Source organism: Erythrolamprus reginae, chromosome 6 (genome assembly GCF_031021105.1).
Source record: "Erythrolamprus reginae isolate rEryReg1 chromosome 6, rEryReg1.hap1, whole genome shotgun sequence".
NCBI lineage: Eukaryota > Metazoa > Chordata > Lepidosauria > Squamata > Dipsadidae > Erythrolamprus > Erythrolamprus reginae.
Window position 1 is genome coordinate 78,832 of NC_091955.1, and position 26,169 is coordinate 105,000.

Genomic DNA, 26,169 nt, shown 5'->3' on the forward strand with positions numbered 1-26,169 from the left:
TCCTTGTAGTCGACGACAGCAAGACAGGCAGACAGTGACACACAACGTTTGGCAGCCCTTTGGGTCCATGATTTGTAAACAAGAGACTGAGAAAGGCAGGGAGGACGGTGGCTTCTTCCACACACCCAGGGCTACGTTTTATTTCATGCTGTGGTGGCAACGGTACAACACATGCCCTCCCCTCGCTCCTCTCCCTCCCTTTGGACTCCATAGTCTAAGACCATCATGATTCTGCGTTATTACTCACGGAGAAACACTGAAATTGTTACTCTGAACTGGTACTCCAAGAAAAGAAACATAAACATTGCTACTATTTAAAGTAAAACTGCCATTGGCCCCTGAGGGCTGAACGCTTCGAAATTACAGAAGGACGGAGGTGAAGAATCTTCTGACCCAGGAGCTTTTGCATAAAACGCCTCCCCCCTTCCCATGGCGCCAGAAACGCCCAGAGCCCCCTCGCCGGGAGCCAGCCAAGGCTTCTGCACTCGCACTGCCTTTGACCGCGCGGCTACAAAGGTTTTAACACCACTCAACCCTCAGTTCACCGTCCAAGTGGACTTGTTTTGTCACCCGAGCCAAGCGTGATGTTTTTCTTTGGCTCTCTCGTTCTTGCTTTTTACACAGTAAGACCAGTGGACTAGCCCTCACCAAAGCATGCTAGGTAGCCCAGAACATGTGTCCCTTGTGTTGTATTTGGCAAAACCTACCTAAGCCTAACGTCTAAGTGGAGTCCCGGAATCACACAAGGAGACTCTTCCCGCTTGACATCCATCAAGGAGCCCTTTGCTCAATGGATCTGTTGTGTGGAACTAACTAAAAGTTTGTGCCAGTTTACAATTCTTTTCCTAAGGTCCACTTTATCAAGCCCAATATATGCTTCACCAATCAAGGTTTTCTTCATAAACTTTCCTCCATTGGAAACGAGAAGAATCTAGGGGGGAAAAAGAGAAAGTGGTACATTTCATACAAGATTAAGAAGAAAAAGCACTTAAATGCTCTTTTAATTAACTCTTTGAAGAAAAAGGGCTGGATTCATGTCCAACCTGATAGCTCAAGTTTGCCATGGAATATTTATTTATTGGATTTGTATGCCGCCCATCTAAGTGGACTCGGGGCGGCTCACAACAAACACAGGATACATAATAAAACAGTTTGATCCAATTAATAAGAGTTAAAAGTCTTCAAAAAACATCCTAAAAATTAAAAACATTCAATTATCATTCACTCAATCAATAATTTATTCTAAACACATTTGTTGGTCGCGGGGGGGGGGAGACCTAATGACCCCAGGCCTGGTGCCAAAGATGAGTCTTCAAACTTTTGGGGAAAGCAAGGAGAGTGGGGGGCAGTGCGAATCTCTGGGGGGAGTTGGTTCCAGAGGGCCGCCCCCCCCACAGAGAAGGCTCTTCCTCTAGGCCCCGCCAGCCGGCATCGTCTGGTTGATGGGACCCTAAGGAGACCAACTCTGTGGGACTCCACCGCCAGCCCGGCTACCTTCTCGAGTAGCGCAGGCAGGGCTGTTGACACGCAGCTGGGAGGCAGGTGCGTGAGCAACAAGTCCACCTGAACCCCTAGGTCCAGCCTCATAAGAAGGGACTCACAACCCACAATCTCAGGGGCAGTGAGCCTATGCAGCTTGAAGGTCTTCTTGGCTATGATTGCCACTCCGCCCCCCTTCCCTGGAGTCGCGGCTGGTGCCCCACCTGAAACCCGGCTGGGCACATTTCCGAGAGAGGAACTCTTCCCTCCGGGCCCAGCCAGGTCTCAGTCACACACACCAGGTCTGCCTCCTCCTCCTCCGGGAGGGGATCCTGGATGAGGGGAGCTTTATTTAGAGCAGTCCTGGTGTGGAGCAGCTGCAGCCTGAGCCCAGGCTCTGGATTTCGCTCGTCACCAGTTCCCCGGATGAATTCATCATTTATGTCATTGATTTGATCTTAATATAAATCATCAAAATGTATCAGATAAATTAAATAATCCATAATATGTCTATTTTTGTACAATATTGTTTCCTCATTCAGTTTGTATAATTCATGAAAGAAATCTATGTGAAAGTGAAACATTGTGTGACAAAGGAGTGTCATGAAGAAATAAATATTGATTGAAAGAATGTTTATGTTTACTTTTCACTTTGATGAGGATGATGGAGATTTGCCCAATATTCTAGGTCATTTCTGGAGAGTGGCTGGCTTGGACTCAAGACTTCTGGAGCAGGGCACCTAGTGACAAACACGAGGCTAACCTGACAGGCCAGCTTGTGGTCTGGCGACTGAATGCCAGCCTGTTAGTTTACCTAAGAGGCCCATGGCATCATGCTACAGATGTAGGGTTCAGTAATTCATTTCAGATCTATCGTCATTTCACTTGCAGAAAATCCCAAAGGGGGAACTTATTTTTTATATATATATATGCTGAGAGCCAAAGCATTCAGGTAAGCTATCGACCTGAGAAGAGAAAGGATCTTAAAACATTACTTTACGTCAATCCTTCTCAACCGGGTACCTTCTGGTTATGACCGTGTCACATCTGGGGGACATTAAACTAAGCAATATTTTCTTCTACAAGATTACTCTCCCTTAAAGTGTGCAGGGGTCAAGATGGGAAGTGCAGAGGTCACAAGGAATAATCATACAATGGTGTTCAGGACTGGAAAACATCGTCAGCTCTTTCCCTTAAAATGCAAAGAGTTAAAATATCCACCAAAACTAAGGCAGAAAACACGACTGTCACCACCAATAACTGTTTTGATAATTTGTCAGTATTGTTGGATAACGTTGATCTACAGGATAACTGAAATATCTTCCAGATCTTTTGTTCTATTTTTAAATACTGAAATAAAATGGAATTACAATAACCTCAAATGAGAACTTTCTAAAATCTTCCTCTCATTTTTATACTCAAAGTATCACTTGAAAAAATCACCTATGCTCAAGGAGGAGAGCATGGAAATGATGGGAACATGGTTTTCTGCAGACAGAATTGGAATAATGGGTCAAGTTGAAATAAGCCAAATCACTAACAAAGTTGGGAGAATGTTCCTAGAAGCATTATAAATATCAGAGGCGGGTGAGTGAATGAAAGACGTTTGTGAAGTGTGAATGTAGAAGGTTCCTCAAAGTACGAGGCGGTCAAGGAGGGAAAGCCGAGCTGGGCACCTGGAGCGAGTGGCCGGAGGGGCTCAGGCTGAACCGGAAGGTCTCGTTGAACGAAGGCTCCCGGTCGTGCCGGCACACCCGCGTTTTCTTCTTCGCCACCCTCTTCTGAGTCCCGAGGTTGACCACATACAGCTTCACATACAGATCTGTGGAAACAAAGAGTTTGGCCTCCTAGATTAGTAATTCACTCATGGCCGGCAAACGTCCAGACATCATTAACATTGGGAAGGGGCTCAGAGCAGCCTCTGTGACCCCAAAGCTGTCCCGATGGTTGTGGAGTTTACTGAATAAAATTCTGCGATCAGATATTATTCTGTCACACCAAGTGGCCTTCGCCTGGTTAAAACGGTCAGCCCAACTAGGTTTGTTGGGCAATTCAGTTCACTCTGTGAATTGGTTTTAACTTGAATCGTATGAACCAGATTGATTTGGTATGAATGAATTAGAACAACCATGAATGAGAGTCAATGGCATTCTCATTTGGAAACATGGATGGCTGTATTTGAGCCACTACTCTGAACAAGGGTACTCAGAGGTCCCCATCGTTTGGTGGACTGATAATATTTTTAGGAGGCTCTACTCTCAATAGCTAAGAAAAAACCCAGGAGAAATACTCAGAAAAAAACCCAGGATTAATAATGATAATAAACAATAATGGTGCATTGTGTACAATAAACCCATTAGAACCTAATGAGTGGGAGAGAGATTAGCAAAAGAGTTTGGTGGGAAAGCCCTCCCCCCCTCCTCCTCCGACATATGTTGAGACTCATGACCAGGGTGGGTAATGATGATGAGGGAGTTTAGCCACAGAGGGTCCAACTAGGGGGGGGGGGAGGGGGCTGCTGCCTGGACGGTGGGGGGGGACATGCAGTGGGGTAGCAAAAATGGAGCTCCGCCCCAGAGCCCCCAATTTGCACCAAAAGATGTTGGAAGAAAACGCAGGGCGTCCTGCACAAGACACGCCCCACCGTGTGGGAGTAGAAATTTCGTTAGCCCTTCGCTGTTCCAACTGCCACAGACCTTAACGGACGAGGACACAAACGACGCCTTGCCCTCTTCCAAGGCCGAGCTTCAGTTGGGACAGTGAGAAGAGGTTTTATACAGCAATGCATCAGGAAAGGTTAAAATTTCCTTGGCAGATAGAAGAAGCATAAAATGAAGAGGAAAACAAGAGAATTGTGTGTGTGTGTGTGTGTGTGTGTGACAGGTCTGTGGAGCTAGAGAACTCCAATAGCAGCTATAAGACTCTTTCCCGGGAGGCCATTCCACTGTCCCGTCAGCAAACCATTGTATGGGAGAATGTGGAAGACGGTTGGACACACCCAACCTCTCCATGGATGACGGAAACCCACCAGCTCCCTTGAGAAAGCAGAGGCATGAATTTGTGTGGGAATGATCCTCTCCTTCTTTTGAAGGACAGTGAGGCATCAGTCGTTGGACCCACCATAGGATGATGCCCTTATCTTCCTGGTATCTACACCCAGGATGCAATGGGACGCGGCTAAGACAGTGAGGAATCTAGGGGCAAGTCGCCAGGAGTAGAAAAGGCTCTGAACTAGACCACAAAAGCCCAGGCAGGAATTCTGAGAATTTGGGCCACAAATAGGTCCCCCCTCGCCCCCATCCGATCGTCTGATCACAGGGCAGGATTCGCACAGCTGTTTGAACTATCAGATCCCCAAATCTGCAGATTAATGGGTCCAAAATTAGCTTGAAATGAAGTGCTGATTGGGAGAGGCATTTTTTGTTCTGTCCTAGGTTTGTGCTAAGAGGACATTTATAAATCTACGAGTGACACAAAGCTGGGAGGGGTGATTGGTCCTCCAAAAAGCTCCAGAAACTCTTGAATGATTGACATTTTAGGTAAATGTGTCAGGCTAGGACAAGGTTAGTGGGTCCTGCACTAAACAGGGGTCAGCTCACATAACCACCAAGCCATGGTCTTTATGAAGAATAAAAGAGGAAAAACCTCACGGGAAAAACAGTTCCACCAAAGGCGTGAAATCCAGCAAGTTCTCACCGGTTCTGGAGAACCGGTATTGGAAATCTGGAGCAGTTCGGAGAACGGGCAAATGCCACCTCTGGCTGGCCCAGTGGTTGGGGGAGGGAAGTGGAGGTTTTGCAGCGTCCTTCCCCTGCCACGCCCACCAAGCCACGCCCACCAGGCAACACCACACCCACCAAGCCACACCCACAGGCGGTTAAAAAAAAGTGGACTTCACCACTGGGCATTCAACGTATGACAATTTTGCATCTAATGACAAAAATCCCACCATGTTATTGCTGTACTTAAAGTAATTAACATAGCATGTAATTGTGGGCTCATTATTTAAACATATATATATATTAAAATACTGACTCATGAGCCAAGGATACCTGGCAAATGATCGGGAGACTTAAACTTGTACGTTATGTTCCTGCACTGCAGGATTTCCACCGTTAACTGTTCTCCCTCGGTCTTCATTTCTTTCTTCAAGGCAATCTTTATTTCACCCATCACCTGAGTTTTACCTGTGATAATGCAAACAAGAAAGCAAAATTAATTTAGCCATACTGAAAGGAAAGGCTGCATCCCAGAATTTGGAACAGAAAAAGTAAAAAGGGAAAAGGAAAAAAGAATGAGAAAATCAAAAATATAATAAATAGAAAAAAATTGTAGAGGAAATGATTTCAAAACTTCATCACAAGTATAAATAAATTTCACCTTGTTCCATTACAAACAATGATCTCTTTATAACATACCCCATCTCTTTTCTATGAGCAAGTCCATAAAACATAATTTTTTTAATCCCAGGTCAGCAGAAAGTTCATGAAAATTTGCCAGAAGTAATAATATGACTTGTTTGAATCTTGATCAAGTAAAGCAACCTTAAAATCCTTCTTTATCATAATATTTAGCTCATTCAAATGTTGCTGCAGGATTTGATTTCTTCAGGTATTTATTTATGTATTTGCCACATTTCTACCCTGCCCATCTCACCTAGATGACATTTTACCAAGCCTGTTTTGTAAATAAAACAAATTACCAGGTCACTTTTTGGTGACCTGTTAATTTGTTTCATTTGTAATTTTTTTTGACATCCTGTTTCTTTTGTATATCCAGTGAGATTTAGAAACATAGAAGATTGTCCATCTAGTCTGCCCTTATACTATTTCTTGTATTTTATCTTAGAGTGGATCTATGTTTATCCCAGGCATGTTTCAATTCAGTTACTGTGGATTTATCTACCACGTCTGCTGGAAGTTTGTTCCAAGCCTCTAAGACTCTTTCAGTCAAATAATATTTTCTCCCGTTGCTTCTGATCTTTCCCCCAACTAACCTCAGATTGTGCCCCCTCCTTCTTGTGTTCACTTTCCTATTAAAAACACTTCTCTCCAGAACCTTATTTCACCCTTTAACCTATTTAAATGTTTCGATCATGTCCCCCCTTTTCCTTCTGTCCTCCAGACTCTACAGATTGAGTTCATTAAGTCTTTCCTGATACGTTTTATGCTTAAGACCTTCCACCATTTTTGTAGTCTGTCTTTGGACCCATTCAATTTGACCCATCTCTTTTTGTAGGTGAGGTCTCTAGAACTGGACACAGTATTATTCCAAATGGGGTCTCACCAGCGCTCTATACAGTGGGATCACAATCTCCCTCTTCCTGCTTGTTATACCTCTAGCTATGCAGCCAAGCATCCTACTTGCTTTTCCTACCGCCCGACCACACTGCTCACCCATTTTGAGACTGTCAGAAATCACGACCCCTCAAACCTTCTCTTCTGAAGTTTTTGCTAACACAGAACTGCCAATACAATACTCAGATGGAGGATTCCTTTTCCCCAAGTGCATTATTTTACATTTGGAAACCAAATCCACTGAACTATCCAGGGATTAAGTCCAATCTTCACTAATTTATCTATCAGCTCTTTATGTGGAACCGTATCAAAGGCTTTGCTGAAGTCTGGATAGGCAATATCCACGGCACCACCTTCATCCAACATCTTTGTGACATAGTCAAAGAAATCAATGAGATTAGTCTGACATGATTTGCCCTCAGAAAGGCCATGCAGTCGCAATCGGTGTTAGTGGGGGGTTCAGAGGTCGACTTCGAGGTTACTCCCTTGTGGGGTGCCTCAGGGGTCGGTCCTCTCCCCCTTGCTATTCAATATCTACATGAAACCATTGGGTGAGATCATCCAGAGGCATGGGGTGAGGTATCATCAGTATGCAGATGATACCCAGCTGTACATCTCCACCCCATGCCCAGTCAACGAAGCGGTGGAAGTGATGTGCCGGTGCCTGGAGGCTGTTGGGGCCTGGATGGGTGTTAACAGACTCAAACTCAACCCGGTTAAGATGGAGTGGCTGTGGGTTCTGCCTCCCAAGGACAATTCCATCTGTCCGTCCATCACCCTGGGGGGGGAATTATTGACCCCCTCAGAGAGGGTCCGCAACTTGGGCGTCCTCCTCGATCCACAGCTCACATTAGACAACCATCTTTCAGCTGTGGCGAGGGGGACATTTGCCCAGGTTTGCCTGGTGCACCAGTTGCGGCCCTATCTGGACCGGGACTCACTGCTCACAGTCACTCATGCCCTCATCACCTCGAGGCTCGACTACTGTAATGCTCTCTACATGGGGCGACCTTTGAAAAGTGTTCGGAAACTTCAGATCGTGCAGAATGCAGCTGCGAGAGCAATCACGGGCTTCCCTAAATATGCCCATGTTACACCAACACTCCGCAGTCTGCATTGGTTGCCAATCAGTTTCCGGTCACAATTCAAAGTAAAGCCCTTCATGGCATTGGACCAGAATATCTCTGGGACCCCCTTCTGCCGCATGAATCCCAGCGACCGATTAGGTCCCACAGAGTTGGTCTTCTCCGGGTCCCATCGACTAAACAATGTCATCTGTCAGGTCCCGGGGAAGAGCCTTCTCTGTGGCGGCCCCGAATCTCTGGAACCAGCTCCCCCCGGAGATTAGAACTGCCCCCACCCTCCTTGCCTTCCGTAAACTCCTTAAAACCCACCTCTGCCATCAGGCATGGGGGTATTGAGGCATTCCCCCCTCCCCCGGGCCTATACAATTTATGTATGGTATGTCTGTGTGTATGCCTGGTTTAATAATGGTTTTTAAAATTTTTTTAAATTTATTAGATTTGTTGTGAATTGTTTTATTGTATGTTGTGAGCTGCCCCGAGTCTACGGAGAGGGGCGGCATACAAATCTAATAGATAGATAGATAGATAGATAGATAGATAGATAGATAGATAGATAGATAGATAGATAGATAGATAGATAGATAGATAGATAGATAGATAAATAAATAAATAAATAAATGCTGGTTTGAGTCATGACTTCCTTTCTCAGTCATTCTTGGACTTCCTTTTAAAGTCCACTGTTGGGACCATCATTATCTAGTCAAATAAAATTTATCCCACATGTCATTTCTTCAGTGTCATGTTTTATCCATAAAGGTAGACAACATGACTGACACCGTTGATACTGTGGTTATTAATTTTAAGCTATGTTCTTAAAAATTTCCTTTAATATTTTCAATGTTATAATTTGCATCATATTTAGGTCCCAGTTAATTAACAAAAAGTAGGATTGTGTTTCCCCCTCTCTCAGAGTTTTTAATCCCCTCTAGTGTTTATTTTTTTGAAACTATAAATTTGTTTATCTTTGTTATGGCTTGTAAAAAACAAAATTTATTTCCCACGAGAAGCTGTTTGTTCTTTATCAGTTCTAAAACCTTATTGTAATAATTTATGTATTCCAATTCTATCTGCATCCTTAGTCTGTTTATAATGTCATGAGATAAAAATCTTATTTAGCTTTTTGCCATTTATTTTAAAAATCTTTCAGTCTTTACATATATGATTAAAGTTTCACTTCATTCAGGATTGAAGGCAAACTCACCAGGCATTTTCAAAGTTGTCAATCCGAAGCTCTCCAATAGCGTTCAAGAAGTTATTAATAACCAATTTCCAGAAGTGATTAGAAAACTCATCGTCTTTTTAAAGATGTCAACTACAGTTGCAAGCAAGATGTTAATTCTTGTCATCTCCCAGCACTAACAGTCTTCGGAGAGGGGCGGCATACAAGTCTAATAAATTACTATTATTAAATTATTATTATTATTATTACACCCGTAGGAGACCCCCCGCGAGGGGCAGCCACCTAGAGCACGTGTGGGCAACTCCCTGCCCTGCCCGTAGGGGGGAGCCCAAGCTCCCCAGATGGGTCAGTGGGGCCGAGCCCAACAGGGGCTATTGGTCACCACGATTCCTATATCAGTTTCCCACACTGGCCTTAATTACCCTTGGTCATCCCTGTCCCCTTTCTCACCATCTAACGGGAGGGGCGTGCTGGTTTGGCATCTGGCATCGAATCGTGGTTTCTTACTGGCAGTAGTTTACACTGAAGGGCCTATCGTTGCTACCCTATTGAAATAGCATCTAGATTAACAGAACGCCACCCAGTATCTTCTACAGGCTCCAAGACAACTCACTTCGAATTGATTTACCTTCAACCTCCGACTGCTTCACCGCTTCTTCTCCACTCTGGCTCATCTTTCCTCTGTTGATAAAAACACAGGGGGGAGGCTGCTATTAATAAAGGGGATTCTATAAATGTGTCAATGTGCAAACAAGAAAACATCTTTTCAGTTGGTCACAGAGAAGCAAGTAGGATATTTAAAAAAATATACACGAGCCTGTTCATTCCCCTGTGAAAAAGGCAACATTAGGAGCCGACAGATCTGGCCCGATGTGTCGCAGCCAGTGGACGGCAGCGAAGATGCGCCAACAGCTTTAAAGCTTTGCCGCTGCACATTGCTAACCTCATCCGAGTACCAGCCGAAGCCAGTGGCGCTACGGGGCCACTCAACTTCCTGGATAAGGCCAGTTGGGCCGAGGGCCACTGCCGGTGGGAGAAGCAACCGGTGGCCCCCATGTGGACCTCGGTGGGCTCTCGGGGGTGTCCCTGCTGTTCCTGAGGGGACTCGGTGGCCAGAAATGGGAGGGGAGGGCAGCCCGGAAGGGGAGGCAGCAGCTTCCCGAGACCCTGAAGCGCTGTCCGAGCGATAAGGCGGGGGTGAAAGAAGAAGCCCCTACATTCTTGGAATGGGGAAGTGATTGTTGTCCCCCATCGTGGTGGTGGTGGAGGTGGTGGTGGAGGTGGTGGAGGTGGTGGAGGTGGTGGAGGTGGTGGTGCCGCTGCCGTTGCTTCCTTCACTGTCCATGCTGTAGCCACTGCCAAAGGTGCTGGTGGACGAGCCAGTGGAAGAGACGGAGCTTTCTCCTGGCCGGTGGTTGGTCGACCTTGCTGCATGGAGGAGAAAGAGTTACAGGCAGGGATTGGGTCCCACCGCTTGGCTGAACGGATGATACCACAACTGACCTAAAGAAGAGATGGCCTTTATTTGCAAGATGGAAGGAATTTTGGCCTGAGGGTTCTGCCGTTACCTTTCCTGAGTGGGCTCCTTGGCGTAAGTGGGATGCAGTTACAGATTTTGAAGTGAGTGTGGCTATGTTAATCGGGGCTCTGGCAGAAGGCTATTCTGGCCAAACAATGCATTGCTTCCATAGTTTCCACAGAATTATTGCATACTTAAATAACATTACTCCATCAGTAAATGTGCCATTGTAGAACTAATATGCACCAAAGACAATTCCTTGTGTGTACAATCACACTTGGCCAATAAAGAATTCTATTCTATTCCATTCCATTCCATTCGTCTTTTTAATTCAGGTAGATCAAATATTACAATACTGAACAACAACTGTTAGAAATACAGTAAATGGCCAATTTGATTGAAGTGTATCAGTTAAATCTCAGCTATTATATAGTCAGCATTTTGGACTAAAAGTGCTTGAACATATTTCCCAAAATGGCTTAAGGGAGCTGCACCCATGTAATGGTCCCAAATTCAGGTGGGGAGCCCAGTGGTGACAAGGGAGCAACCCCTATAAAGAACCCTCCTAAGTAAAAGTTCACTTTTTTAATGATCTATTTTCTTCATCTTTTGTTTTAAATGCTAAAAATGAATGAAACTGGTTTATCTATAATGGTTGTTTTAATGATTTTGCTATGGTACATTCTGACTAGAACTTACCCAGAGTTTTCGCTTGGTATTATATTCGGTTGAAACATGACAAAAATTGCACAGTCCAGGTACCTCAGTAGCTGGAGCGCTAGAATGCTTAAGAAATTCTTGAATCCAACAATTAAATTTTTCATAGAATTTAAAAAACTAGATGAATATTAACATAATTACATATAAGAAATATGTAGCCTTAGAAAATGAATGGCCCCAAATTGTAATAAATGTAAAATATGCTTAAGAGTAAAACTAACTCAACAGAAAACACTGTTTCCTTTTTATTTGATATCACGTAACGTTTGAAAATGCTGAATATTAGATTTCCACGTTTCCCTTTGCATCCCTGAATGGTGGACTCTCCTAAGACATTCGGTCCATGTATTTGAGGGAAGTGGCAGGAAGGCCACCCTATTTTTCATATAGGATGATTATTATTGTTATTGTTGTTGTTGTTAATTAGAGTGGTGTGCCACTCTTCTCCGAAGACTCGGGGCAGCTCACAGGGCACAATACAAAACAAGGTGCACACCAATCTAATGAGAGAGTCACGGAGGAACCTTGACCGCCTTTAACCCAGTGGGACACGGCCGCTCCGGGCGGAGGGACAACTTCCCCGTGCAAATGGACTAGCAGGCCCCGGGTCCCTGGGCCTTTCTGCTCACCTCCTTCAGCGTGGAAGGGTCCACCGGACATCACTTTCCTGAGGGCCAGTTGGCTTTGCTCTTGGCGGTCACTGGCTGGTGGAGGCAGACTGTCAGACTGAGTCCCCTGAATGGGGAGGACGCCCGCTAGGCTGTGTCTGTGCAGCTTCCTGGCCTGATCGGAGTGGCCGCTTTTGTGGGCCGCTGTGGCGCTTACGGGTGAAATGGACGCCCACAACGGGGACCTCAGATGGGACCAGCTTAAATGTGAGTCATGCAGACAGAGACGGCGAGAGACTCTCTTCCGGGCACTGCCATGGGCTTCCAAAGAGACAGCGTGCAGGGAGCAGCCCGGGGCTGTTTCTTTTCCATTAAAATGAAAGGATGAAGAGGGTTTCCTGCCTTTGGCGTTACGCAACAGTGGCTGGGCACCAATTATCAGTGGCCACGGTTGGATTGCACTGATTTGCCACACACTAAATCCTCAACCTGCAATTCCACGAAACAACGATTGACGTGTGGTGAAATACAGGAATTCAGCTGTCATCGTTAAACCTCATTGGCAACCAACATTTTTTATGCCCTGATAAAATATAGGGCTAATGATTCCATCGTTAATGAAGCCAGTATCTAATTTTAATTACAGCCAATGAACCTCTGTCTGTGTGGTTATACAACATGATCATTGGACAAAGAAAATACTTCAAGGACGTTGTTTCTAAAAAAATATACTTTTGTGCAAAGGAAAGAACATTTGCCAGTATAAAACTGAACCAAACACGTCCTTCCATTTTTGTTTCCAAATTCTAATATTCTACAATAGGTCTCTACCCCATTTGCTTTTCAAATTTAGTGTGCTGGGCTTTTTAAAATAAAATTTTCCACAATGTTCAGGTAGGGGTAGAGCTGGAAAGGAAGTACATAACATTTAGATTAGTTGAGGCATTTAGTGACACCAAAGGGGCAAAACACAACAAACCTTTCCTGTAAGAAGTGCAGGATTGTGACACAACTGAGCAAATGGGAAACAACCATGCTGGGAAAACAACCAGTGTAGTGGCATTGCATATAGTATATATATATATCTATATATCCATCTATCTATCGAAGAGGGACCAGTAGAAAAGGAGGAGGAGGCTGTTCTCTGGGTTTCTATGTATTTACAGATGGACGGACGGAGGGACGGCTGGAAAGGGTGGAACGCGCCCAGAGAGGGCCAGAGCGGGAAGGAAGGACAGGGGGGCAAGCGGGAAGATGGGAGGAGGAGGGGGAGGAAGAGGAGGAGGAAAAGGCCACAGATGAGAATTAAGCTGCCATGCTGAGGAATTTTATTTGTGTCTTTTACTTGGTTGGAGGCGGAGCTGCTGGACGGCGGCTTCAGCAGCGGCAATGGCGGCCCCGGCGTCCTCCAGGTGGGCTTGAGTGACGCTGGTTTTGCTCTGGCTGCGCGAGGGTCCGTGGGAGCGCAGGTGCCCCTCGGAGGAGGACTTGGAGCTTCCCGGGCTGCTGTGGGATTTCTCCATGGTGGGCGCCTGCATCTCTGGCCAAGGGGAGGGGGAGGGGGGGCAACAGAGCGCACGTCAGTCCTCGTCCACCCCAGAGCCCCACAGCCATCGTGGACGCAAGAGGACGTCCCCCCTGTGCCCCCCCCACACCGTCCCTCGACTGGGGGCCACAGGGGGGGGGGTCTGTGGGTCGGCCTGGCTGCGTTGTGGAGAATAAGAAGCAGAGGGCAATGAGGACAGCGCTGGCCCTCCACTGAAGACCACCTGCCACCCTCTCTGGACCTTTGCTGGGCTGGGGGCAAAGACCCCAGTGGGGGTGGGGGGTGGGGGGAGGTTCCCTCAGAGGAGGAAACTCAAAGCCCCCCCTTTTTTTCCTCCTCAGGCGGCTGTGGACAAATGAAGCTCTCCCACAGCTGCAGCCCCCTCCGCTCTGCCCCTGGCTCGGCTCAGGGCCCGTTATGGGGCCACATCACCCGGAGAGCTTTTAAGCTCCGGTGCCAGGCCTTCGCATAGGGGGAGATGTTCCGGCAGTGTTACGAGGTCTTCAACCGACTCGGCCCCTTGAACCCTACAGAGCACGAGGGGCTCCCCCTGGGGCTCTTTGGGAGCTGAGGACGGAGGCATTCGCGGGCGAACAAGGCCTCCTTGGAACCAAACCCAAACTCTCCGGGCTTCACTCCCTGAACAGGCCGGAAGCTCCTAGGCAGAAATGGAGGCCGCCTTCTATTAGCTCCCCATCACCTCTCCCCAAGTGAAGGGGTGTGTGTGGGGGGGTGCGTTTCTTTGCTTCCTCCCCCCCCACTGCCCCCTCCTCCTCTCTTTGGGCGCATGGCTGCATTGGAGGGGCCAATCGGTCCCACCCTCCGAAGTAGCCCTGCGCTCTAGACCTGGCAGGAGAGCCCCAGAGCATTGAGACAGCTATGCTGCTGCTTCAGAAGGCTTCTCCAGCCCTCTCTAAGCGGTCAGCCTCTGGGTCCTCCTTTGACCCACCCAGGAAGGACGAGTCCACCTGGAGCCGGTGGGGAGATTCGATCCGCCAAACTGCTGGCAGCAGGAGGAGCTTTGCAGTGCTGCACTCGAACCCCTGCGCCACCCAGGCTCTTCCCTTCCGCCCCCCGTCATCTCTCTCTCTCCCTCTTTCTCCATCCTGCCTGAGAAGTGAGATACCTTGCTGGGCAGGGCAGGGGGTCCACCGGGATCCTGGCGCGATCTGAACTCACCCCCAGGGGCCCATAACGCCAGGGGAGGGGCCGGGGGGAGGCAGGGGAGGGCAGGCGGGGGGAGCCTTTTTACCTTTGGATGGGTCGGGGAAAATCCCATGGCTTCGGCTCTTGATGACTGAGGGTTTGGGGGGCGGCTGCCCCCCCTGCCCTGTGTGGCCCCTCCCATGGTCGATGCTCTCGCTCTGCTCCTTCAGGGCGTACCAGCGGGGTGTGTTGTCCAGCGGGGGCCCCCCCGACAGCTCGATTAAGACCTAGGCAGGAAGGGGGCAAAACCCCAGTTCTGTTAAAAGGAAAACTAGGCACCGAACCTCAGCGCCCCCTCTGAGCCCACTTCACACCACACCACATCCATTCATCCATCCATCCATCCATCCATCCATCCATCCATTCAATCGTATGCTGCCCCTCTCCGTAGATTCCAGGCGATGGCTCATTATCTGCGGGCAAGGTCCTCATTTCAGGAGACCAGGAACTGAATGGTGTTAGAAGGAAAAGTGTTACAGGGAGGGAAAGGAAGGAAGAGAGAGGGAGAGAAGAAGGAAGAGAGAGGGAGAGAAGAGGAGAAGGAAGGAAGGAGAGAGAGAGAGAGAAAGAGAAAGAAAGAAAGAGTAATCACAGATGGAGATGAAGGGCAGGTTTACTTCCAGCTGTAAGACACTTAAAAGAATTCTGAATGGGGAAACGCTTCTTCCTGAGCCTAGTCGGAGATCTTTGAGGGCTCGAGTTCCGTCATGTTTGTGCCGTAGAGTGATGATTGACAATTTTGAGGAAACAGCTGATGAGAGGAAAGTACTCCAAGAAAGAACAGGTGGGTTTGTTTTTTTTCTCAGAGTGATTGTTTTAAGAATTGCAGGTGTGGGCAATGGAGGTTGGTTTCAGCCAGAGCAGAAGGCAGTCTAGACATTTATTTATTTTTATTTATTTATTTTATTATTTAGATTTGTATGCCGCCCCTCTCCGCAGACCTGTGGTTATTTACTTATTATTAATTGGATTTATATATAATTTGTATTTTGTACACACCCTTTAGGATATCTTAATGTTTCTGAGTACTTTCTCCAGAATTTCACCCTCTTTAAAAATGGATTTTTAAATAAAATAAGTACTTTGTAATACACCTTTCGTGCCAGTTTACTTTTGATTTGGGCTCAGGATAAAACCAGTCATTCTCCAAAGCCCCTGAGGGTAGAACAAGAAGCAATGGGTGGAAACTAAACAAGGAGAGACGCAACTTAGAACTAAGGAGAAATTTCCTGACAGTGAAAACAATTAATGAGTGGAACAGAAGTTGCCTCCAGAAGTTGTGAAGGCTCCAACACTGGAAGTGTTTAAGAAGATGCCTGTCCGAAGTGGGGTTGGGCTTCCTGCCTAAGCTGGAGGCTGGACTAGAAGACCTCCAAGGTCCCTTCCAACTCTGTTATTCTATTCTATTTAAAAACTGTGTCGTGTGATTGTATTGTCATCTGGGGAAAGGGAAAAATTAGACAAGATAAGGAGAATAGTAAACTTACTTCACCCAAGAAGTCATTAGAGGAGAATCGGTCATAGTCCCAGACACTGACCTCCAGGGTTTTCTTCTTCAGCTGTGCAAAAGACAATGAACGTTAGTCCCCATTGAGCAATTCACAGCCAGCCTACAAAACATGCTCCACTGATTAATGTACCTTCTCGTACCCTCTGCGCATTGGCAAGGTGGTCACTCAGCAGTCATTATCTTCACACGGACTTGGGGGCAGGAGGGAGATCTTTCGAACGAATTCTGAACGGAGGAGTTATTTGGCCAAGCTTTGACCGGGAGGGGGGCCACCCCAAGTCAGGACCCATTAAGTGGCTACCTGGAATGGTGGAAGAGGCCGTCTGGGGAACCTCAACCTGCTGTGAGCTCACTCGGCTAAGGACCTTGGGCATGGGGCTCCATCGTCTCTTTCTTAATGTCTTAATGTTTGGGGGGTTTGAAGGTGAAAGAAAATGTAGTTCATTTTAATTTAAAGACCTGTCTAAAAGGTGTTTTGATCCAATGAATTCATGAAATTGAATATTCAATTTCAAATTGGACACTTTTAAGTCAACCTGGTGCTTTGTTAGATTTTCATACATGTGTAGCCCACTTTTTATCCAATCAAATTGACAGTTAGAATCAAGTTAATTGAACTTGACCTTTTCTTCAGATCAAATTGATATGCTGTGTTTTGATCGGAACTGATTTGCTGTACTGATTAGTCAGTTTGGATCTTGAATGATTGGCATGTGCATAATTGACCATATACTGTCCCAAAGCAACCAGAAGGGCCACTGAGGTCCAGAGGAAGAGGAGATCATCCCGTGACACCCCTCCCCCCTTTTCTCCTTGAGCACGTGAGGGGCGGGAGGGAGGGGGGGCCCTCTGCCCTCCCTCGCCCCTCCGTCAGGGACCTCCCTCGGAGGGCTCCTCTCTCGCCACCCAAGCGCCAGAGCTCACGGGAACAGCATTGCCACAAAGGCCTTAGGAGTGGCTGACCTCACTTGGCCTGGTTTCTCCTCTGGCAACATTGAACTGCCCACCAGGGCATACAAGACCTTTGCTAGAGCAGTTCTTGAACACAGCTCACCTGCCTGGAACACGCACCGCATGTCGGACATTAACACAATCGAAGGAGGCCCGAGACATGTCACGAGAAGAGTCCTCCACTCCCCCGCTCGTAGCAGAAGACCTTTGGCCAGAAGAGTTGACATTCTGGGCTTAGACAACTTAGAACTATGCCACCTTTGGTCCGACTGAAGCATATTACAAGCAATGATCTGCTACAATGTCCTTCCTTCAGCTTCCCCATAACAATACACGCGCACATAGTAGAAACGAACTCAGGGTAAACCACTCAAAACTCGAATGCAGGAAATACGACTTCAGCCACAGAGTGGCACCTGCCTGTTATGCCCTCCCTGACTCTGTGGCTTCTTCCCCAGACCCCCAAAACTTCGCCCCTAGACGGTCCACTGCTGACCTCACCCTGTTCCTAACAGGTGTGAAAGGGGCGTGCATAAGCGCACCATCGGGCCTACCACCCCTGTCCTAATGTCCCCATGTATTCCTGACCATCTCATGTGTCCAGAGTTGTTAACACGTGCTTGATGAAACAGGCCAGCAACCCATGTTCCTACCAGGCAGGGCCACATGGCTCCACTGCTTAAGAGTTTTTCCTGAAGAATTTTTCTTGCTGAAAAATTGAAAATGACTTTCTTATCATTTGCTCCTCATCCCATCTTCCTGAACCCCTCTGCCCCCCATTCTGTAGCACTTGACAGGTCTCTGCGCAATTTAAGGTGATTATTATGATGTGTCCCTGTAGATAAACACACCTGACACACACGCACACGCACCTGTGACGGTTCCAGACACACCCTTGCTACAAAAAGCCTGCGTCCTCCTTGGCTCGAAATCCTCTGGCTGGCCAATATCTTCCCAGGCGACACAACGCTCGGCGGGCAATGCCAAGAACAGAGCAACGGCCCCTTTGCCACCGGGTCTCCCCCCCCCTTTCTTCTTCCTCCCCTCCCAATTCTGCCCCCACCCCCACCCCCCACTTGTGCCACCCCCCACTTGTGCCACCCCCCACTTGTGCCACCCCCCACTTGTGCCACCCCCCTTTTGGGCATTCCTTCTTCTTAAAAGGAGAATTTGTGCAGCATATTTATGTGTATGAAGATGACCCGTGGGTGTGGAATAGATTTTATAGGAAGTATATGAAACGGATGGATTATTTTTCACATACAGGGTCCTTTATTTGATAGATAATTATAATTAGCAATAAATAATTGAATTAGTTCCACATCTTTTGTTCTGAGCAATTCCCAGTTTGAAATGTGGCAAATCAGAAAATCTCCAAAACTAGTTTTACACATAATTGACAATTTTTGGCAGACAAGCTGGGCACTGCATTTAGATTTAAAATCCCTGCCTATCATTTATCTTAATCAGCACTTCCTTTGGGAAAGACCTTCGGTCCCAGTTCATCTCCGTTCAAAGTTTAAGGGGGGGGAAAGGATAGGGGGGTGGGAAATTGCGTGCGATCAGGACTTTGGGGACGTTATCATGGAAACCCTGTTTCCCTCTCATGGTCTCGGGAACAAAAAACCTCCTTTAGCCACAGACCTGCTCCATGAAGATGCTTTTATAAATAACCGTCTGGTTCCATTCAGGATTCAAGCTTTTCTGTATGTATTTTGTCTTCCTCTTGTTCTCCACGCTGGAGTGAAACAAAGGAACAGAGCATCACATGGGTCTTTCATGGGTCTCCTGTGGCTCCAATTTAAAAACAGTTTTAACATATTGGATGACTAAACTTTCAGGTTCCTATAGTCCAATGACATTAGATGGCATTTCATTTCGTTGTACAAGCTGCAGTGACAATAAAATAAACTACAACTACAACTCGATCTGCTTCAGCATAAACGATAATCTTCTACTGAACATTTATTTTAATTACATTTTAGGATTATGCATATTATGCAGGACATTATTGCTTTCATGAATATCCCCCCTGAAATGAAATTATTGCATAATCTTAAAGCTAAGTCATCCCTTTTCATATGGAAAATAATAGAGTAATTTCTAATAAAGTAGCTTGGTTATGAAAAAAAATATTGGCTTCTTTAAGCAGATTAATTTTGCAGAGAAGTACGCAAGTCATAAATCAGATAGAGCAGGGAAGCAAATGGAGTCTTCGGAAAGGGGCGACATACAAGTCTAATAAATAATAATAATAATAATAATAATAATAATAATAATAATAATGGTAGCTAAATCAGGTTGTCCTACAGAACTAATGTCACTTCAATGCAGTGTATATATATATCAAGTGAGGGACTTTTGTAAGTATGCAGTAAAAAGACATTTTTGACGCACGGACCCCAAAACAGCTGCCTTAGTCTCTGAGGTTGATGGATCAAGAGGGAGGCTTTGCTTATCAAGTGATTTACTAACATCTATTCAAATACCTAAATTTTTTTTTTTTAAGTGCAAATATTTGGATACTAAAAAAGCAAGAATCCCATAAACTCCAAAGAAACAGATATAAAATGGAAAACTACAATTTATGCATAAAAGTGACTTTTCAGGACAGTATTTGAATTTACGAGCAAGCAATTCATGCTATGGAAGCAGAACTATCGCCCCCCCCCCTTTCCTGATGTTTTCTCACGGGTTCAAGGTCTGTTTTTGCCAGTTACATTGTGTGGGCCCTTTGCCTGTGACAGGAGCAGCCAGTAGCCGAGGGGCTCAGGATCAGGGGGCCCTGAAATGCTTCCAGGCTTAAGGTGGGATTGGAAGTCCCCCCCTCCCCCTCTCCAGGTTCCTAGTCTGAGGCCTCACCAGAAAACGGGCTCTCAGAATAATCAGGAGTTGGCGGGGTGTTATTGTTTCTGCAAGTATCAAAATAGTTGTGATCTTTCACAATTAATCCAGTAATGGTAGCATAAGATGCTGCTGCTGCGCCTGTTTGTTGCCTAGTATAAACCTTCCACCTCCGGCCACCAGCCGTTCTCCTGAAATTCTGGGCAGGGGAGCACAAAGAGCACGGGGGTTTTCATGCGAAGGGCAACGGTCTCTACCTTGCATTCTGGACCACCATGACTTGGCTGCAGACCCGGTGGCGAAACAGGGCATGGAAAAGCAGTAGGAAAGGACACAGGAAGCAAGAGGTTAGGAGCACAGAGAGATAAAACACGATGCCACCCAATCATCAGAAGAGGCTCAGAATTGAGGAAAGAAGAAATGTCACACAGATTGGACACATCACAACAGAATCCCCCCAACTGGAAGTCCTCCCCCTCTCCCCATACTACCATTAGCAAATTAGGTCTATAAGGTCTCAACCATTGGTAAATGCTATAATATGAAAGTGCAGAATTATGATTCATGAGTTCATCTTTCCTGTGAAGATTTTATTTCTGATTTGGAACAAACTGTCATATCTGAGAAGCTGGTAGCTGATCAGAATGCTGAATTGTAGCTTGATTCTGGTTTAACTATGGCTAACACCAATTCCAGTGTGCCCTGGTCAGAGAGAAAAGGAACTTTTTTTCCCACACTGGGAGCAGATTTGATTTGAACTTTTCCCTCTCACAGGAAGGACGGGAAACAATCCAGCCTGAAGCATCTTTATGAGGTCTCAGGGTCCAGTGACAGCCCACCTCATCAGCTTGAATACATTGGGTCATCTTGCAGAAAATGCAGCCGGGAGAGAATTCCTGGCGTAATTCTCTTCATTAATTGCAATGCAACCTGTGGCTGACTTTGAGAAGGGGGGGGGGGAAGAGAAGCAATCCGACAAGAGACGGATTAACAAGACTGACAATCAATCATCCAACATTTTCTAGCCTTGAAATTAGAAATGTTGGTTACGTGGTCAAGAAAGGAGTTTCTAAAAATAGAAACCATGAGAATTGTTGCATTGGGGGTGAGAATGTCCCCCCACTCACCCTCTTCCGGGTAGAAGGTAGACTTTGACGAAAGGGTCCGAGTAGCCATTGTTGTCCCGGGGAGCGAGGTTTCTTGCTTGAAGGACGTGAATAATCAAATTGCCAAGTTGCTTGTCATAGTTGATTTGAAGCTAAACAGAACATTAATTCATGTTAGTTATTTCTGAACTGCTTCTGAAAATAAAGTCCTTTTAAAATTATTTGCTTACACCTTCCCCCCCCCCCACTATGGCCTATGATAGCTAGCACAACGGACGAAAGTTCTAAGTGTCCATTAAAGTGTCTTGGAGGAAAGTCAAGCAAGTGAGCTCTGAAAAGAAAGAAAAGAGGGACTTGCAAACACGGACTCCTAGTGTGGACTTTCCTGCTGCCATCTTTGGCAATCATTTTATTATTCCAAACTTGGCCTACACCCTGGATATCTCTTTGTGGTCTCTCAACCAACTAGCAGAGTGCAGGGGTCCCCAACCCTCCCATCTGGGAACTAGTTCCAGTCCAATGGCCTGCAAGCGAAGGGCAAGGCTCTGTTGGGATGCACGAGACCAGCCCCTCCTCCCCCTGCAGCCGCTGCCGGTCCCTGGGCTCAGGAAAGTTGGGGACCCCTGGCTGGCATAGCCTAACTGAGTTGACTCTGGGCATGGGTGTGTGGGGGTGTGACTGAGTGCTGCCACCTGCTGGGCACAAAAGGTGAGGTCTCCCTCATGTCGGGCTCATCTCCAGGAGAAGGCGGTGCCAACTCCAAAAATTTAGTTTTAGTTCCAAGCCCGGCTGTCCATCTGAACATTAACTAGCTTTACCAATACTGCCCACAATCCAGCTGAGTCCCTTGTGGTTGCCTGGAATAAGGCATCATTTGGGGGGGGGGGGGGGGCTGGGCTGGATTGCGCCTTTGCAACCTCTCTGCTGCGATGGATCCAGGAGGGACCCTCGGTTGACTGAGGAGCTCAGGGGGATAAATAGCATTAGCACTTACACACCACTTCCTAGTGCTTCTAGAGCCCTCTCTGAGCAGTTTAAGGAATCAGCATATCGCCCCCTCCCCAACAATCTGGGTCCTCATTTGACCCCCCTCGGAAGGACGGAAGGCTGAGTCCACCTTGGTGGTGAGATCTGAACTGCTGACCCACAGCAAGTAGTTAGCTGAAGGAGCCTGCAGGGCTGTTGCACTCCAACCTGGTGCCAGAAGAAATTCGTAGGGCGACTGGAGAACCAGTAAATTTGAATCTGACCGGACACGGACTGAACACTGTGAAGAGTCTTTATCAGGACTTATCTTATACGGGCAGCAAAATGTTCGCATTTTTCCACATTTCTTGCATCTGCATATTGGCGTCCAGCTGCCCTTTTTAGGCTGACCTTCTCCCTTCTTAACGTGGAGGGAGTGGAGAAGTCCCTGCAGGGTGGAGCTGAGACATTTGTTCAGTTTCTGGCGGAGAAAGTCGCCCAGATTCAAATGGACCTGGACTCTGATTGGGCAATGCCGACCGAGATGACATGGGCAGGCCTTGGTCCTACTGTGTGGGGTGAGTTTGACCCTGTGACTCCTGAGGAGGAAGGGGACAAGGCTATGGGAGCGGTGAGGGCCTTGTTTGTTGGACCCGTGCCCCCCCCCGGCTGGTCTTGAACAGCAGTGAGGTGACACGGGGCTGGTTCCAGGCTGTGGTCAACGCCTCCTTGAGTGGGAGGCCCTTCCTGCGGTTGTGAGGCCCCTCCTCAAGAGGCCCTCCCTGGATCCAGCTGAATTGAAAGACTTTCAGCCGGTCTCCGACCTGCCCTTCGTGGGCAAGGCTGTGGAGAAAGTAGCGGCACTCCAGGCCCTGCGGTCACTGGATGAAGCAGATTATCTGGACCCATTGCAATCAGGCTTCAGGTCCAGCTGCGGCACAGAAACTGCTACGACTATGCTGATGGATGACCTCTGGTGAGCCCGGGAATAGGGGTCATTCCTCTATCTTGGTACTTCTTGACCTCTCAGGGGCTTTCGATCCCATCGTCCATGATATGCCTCTGCGACGGCTCGAGGGGTTGGGGGTGGGAGGCACCATTTTGCGGTGCGTCTCCTCCTATCTTTCCGGTCGGGTCGCAGTCGGTGTTGTTATTAATAGAGTTATTGACTGTTTGTACATTTTATTCTGACATTGTAATTTTTATACTGTTTTTTTACATGTTGTTAGCCGCCCAGAGTCCACTGGAGTTGGGCAGCATACAAATTTTGTTAAACATTAAACGGCAATTATAGACCACAAAATGCTTTGTTGCCCAATTTAAAAGTCAGCCCTAACCGAGGGATCCCGCTTGCTGTCCACTGTCCTTGCTACTCCAGAGGGCAGTCTGGCCCGATTCCTCTGAGGAGAGGGAGCCCGCACAGCAGCCCGCCCTTCTTCCCCTGCGTCCGTTCTAGGTGCTTGGAAGCTCCAAGGACGGAGGACCTGAAGGCCGGCTGGGGTCCAGTTCTGAAAACTCGGCTCTGCATCACTTTGTATTCACTTATGAGCTGAGCTCCATTGCGGAAGAGAGTCGGGGCAGGAACAACCACGGTCCCCTGGGAAGGAACGAGGCGGAACTCCGTGTGTGTTTCTTTGGATCCCAGTCCAACGGAAAACAGCAGATTGGTTCCTCTTAGAGGCACAGGAATAGGATCTGGCCCACAATGAGTTAGCCTTCGGCACGATCATCCTCATCCTCGTCCTATTTCCCTGGCTCGGGCAACCCCCCCACCCCCACCCCCCGCTTTCAGCGTGGCCTCTCACAACCCAATTAATGTATCAAACATACAAACTGTTCTGTCCCTGCATTGTTCCCTTATCCCAAAGTACAAACCAGAAACATGAATTTCATACTTTTTGGCCACAAAGGTAAACAGTCCATAGCTTAGCATGAGGGCGTTACCTGGATTTCTCCGGTGATGGGGTGGGACCCCCCCTTGGAGGCTTCAGCAGGCTGTCATTCAAAAACAAATAAACCAGCGCTGGTTGTTATTATTCGGTCTCTCTTTACAACTGGATTAGAATGACCACAGCATTGTTCAATGTGTACAGTTAAGAGGAGGGGACCATTCACTTGGTGACTTAAAAATTCAGAACTGAACTGAAACTCTGCATAAAGGTGAGATTTCCTGCAGTAATTCTGATTTTAATGCCTTGTCTCAAAGGTGAATTATAATAATTTTAGATTGGCACATGCCATAACCTAAAAGCTTCTGAGTACAATATCAAACGAGTGTTTCTGCCTGTGCAAACGCTCCCAAGGCCTGGGCCGGCCTGGCTTAGGGTGCCGGACGCTGTGCCTATCTACTCCATGTCCCCGCTTCCCTGGACTTCAGAGGGGTTCACAAGGGACCCCACCCCACCCTCATCTTTCCCCCCTCCATCCAGGGGGAGACACACACTGTTGTGTAGGTGTGTGTGTGTGGGGGGCAATGCCTGTGAGCACAGGGAGAGGAGCCGCTTGGGAGTGGGCCCCCCGTCCTGGCTGACCATGCAGAGGTCGAAAGGGCCCCCCCCTCCCTTCCGGCCCCGGGGGGGGGAGAAGCCCCTCCCTACCTTGCTGCTGTGCCGTTTCTTGCTGACGGAGGGGGAGCCGGGCTGCCCAGGGCTGGGCACGGAGCTGGAGGTGGCCGAGGCCGTCCCCGAGGGCGCGTGGGACCCCTTCTCCGCAGCCCCCAGGGGCGCCTGCTGCAGAGACACCTTCTGCAGCTCTGCCGCCAGCTGCTTGGGATCGACGCCGGGGGATTTCGTTTTATCCACTGCAAGCACACAAATGCACAGCCAGTGCTGTGTACAGCAACAACAACAGCAACAACAACACGGTCCTGACCACCTAAGGTTTGCTCAGTTTTCACAACAACAGGAGGAAACAAACTGGGAAATCTCCATTAAAAATTCCAGAATATTAAATCGAATAAATATTGGAATGTCACACTTTGGGATTCAGAAGAACCATTTCTGGGAAGACAGGAAGCAGGGTGCTCGGACCAGCCCATCTGAGGGGGGAGGGAGAGAGGGGGAACCTTCCTGCACCCCATTACTTCCCACTTGGAACATTCAGCAATTCTCTAAGAAAAGGGAAAACGGGGGTCTCTCTCTCTCTCTCTCGGGGGGGGAGGGGGTCTTCCGCCTTTTCCTCCACACTGGCCACAGACTGAAAGGCTGCAGGTAGCCCAAGAGCAGCCCCCGAAGCCCCCCCCCGGTCGCTTACCCGTCTTTCCCGGCTCAAGCAATTCCAGGCGCTGGGAATTCTCGCCCTCTGGCAGCAGGCTGACATTCCTGAAAGGAGGAAGACAAACCTAAGACAAACCCCATCCGGATGATCCCAGCGATCGAAGTCGGGGAGATCCGTGAGACGAAGCTGCTGCGGTACAGGGGCCCTGAAGTAGCTCTGAGGGGGACCAAGGCAGTGCACGTACACTTCACACGACACCCAGGCGAGGGGCCCCCTGGCGGCACAGGGGTCAACCCCCATCCCCTCCCCCCTTTCCCCTGCCTGGAATCATGAATCACAGAGCGGTTTGCAATCACCCATCTCTGAACCACATTTCTGTGCTTGTAGATCTAGTAGATTCCCACCAGAGTTTCTTGAAGAGTTTATGAGTTCACTGAAATCTGAATCCAGAACTCCTCCTATCTACCGTATTTTCAGAGTATAAGACACACCTGGATTTTAGAGGTGCAAAATAAGGAAAAAAGTATTCTGAACCAAATGGTGTGGTAATATATATTATTTAATAAAATACCAGTGTAGCAGAATATTTTTTTACAAACATGTATACTTTTTACAACCATGGACAATTTTTACAAAGTTCAAACTTGACAGCTTTAAGACTTGTGGACCAACTCCCAGAATTCCTCCTCCAGTCATGGTAGCTCAGGAATGGGAGTTGAAGTCCACAAGTCTTAAAGTTTCCAGGTTGGAGACCTTTGAACCCTTAATCCCTAACCCAGAGCTCTTCAAATTTGGCAACTTTAAGACCTGTGGACTTCAATTCCCAGAATCCTCTTCCAGTCATGCTACTTGAGGAATGGGAGTTGAAGTTCATTAGTCTTAAAGCTGTCAAGTTTGAAGACCCCTGGGTTAGGGATTAGGGTGCACTGCAAAGGT

General features: G+C 47.5%; 1 protein-coding gene across 1 annotated transcript in view; it reads right to left on the bottom strand.

Moving 5' to 3' along the window:
- Positions 1 to 26,169, bottom strand: part of PCLO (piccolo presynaptic cytomatrix protein) — a 93,292-nt gene continuing 67,123 nt past the window's right edge. Inside the window, exons 13-26 of the mRNA XM_070754676.1 lie at positions 25,270 to 25,337; positions 24,615 to 24,817; positions 23,962 to 24,012; positions 21,073 to 21,203; positions 18,746 to 18,839; positions 16,128 to 16,199; positions 14,687 to 14,867; positions 13,234 to 13,428; positions 11,910 to 12,092; positions 10,259 to 10,469; positions 9,670 to 9,722; positions 5,532 to 5,666; positions 3,156 to 3,301; positions 1 to 931 (exon numbers count right to left, since the gene is read on the bottom strand). Coding sequence (XP_070610777.1) covers positions 788 to 931; positions 3,156 to 3,301; positions 5,532 to 5,666; positions 9,670 to 9,722; positions 10,259 to 10,469; positions 11,910 to 12,092; positions 13,234 to 13,428; positions 14,687 to 14,867; positions 16,128 to 16,199; positions 18,746 to 18,839; positions 21,073 to 21,203; positions 23,962 to 24,012; positions 24,615 to 24,817; positions 25,270 to 25,337 — 1,867 coding nt within the window. The 3' untranslated portion in view covers positions 1 to 787. The remainder of the gene's footprint in view (positions 932 to 3,155; positions 3,302 to 5,531; positions 5,667 to 9,669; positions 9,723 to 10,258; positions 10,470 to 11,909; positions 12,093 to 13,233; positions 13,429 to 14,686; positions 14,868 to 16,127; positions 16,200 to 18,745; positions 18,840 to 21,072; positions 21,204 to 23,961; positions 24,013 to 24,614; positions 24,818 to 25,269; positions 25,338 to 26,169) is intronic.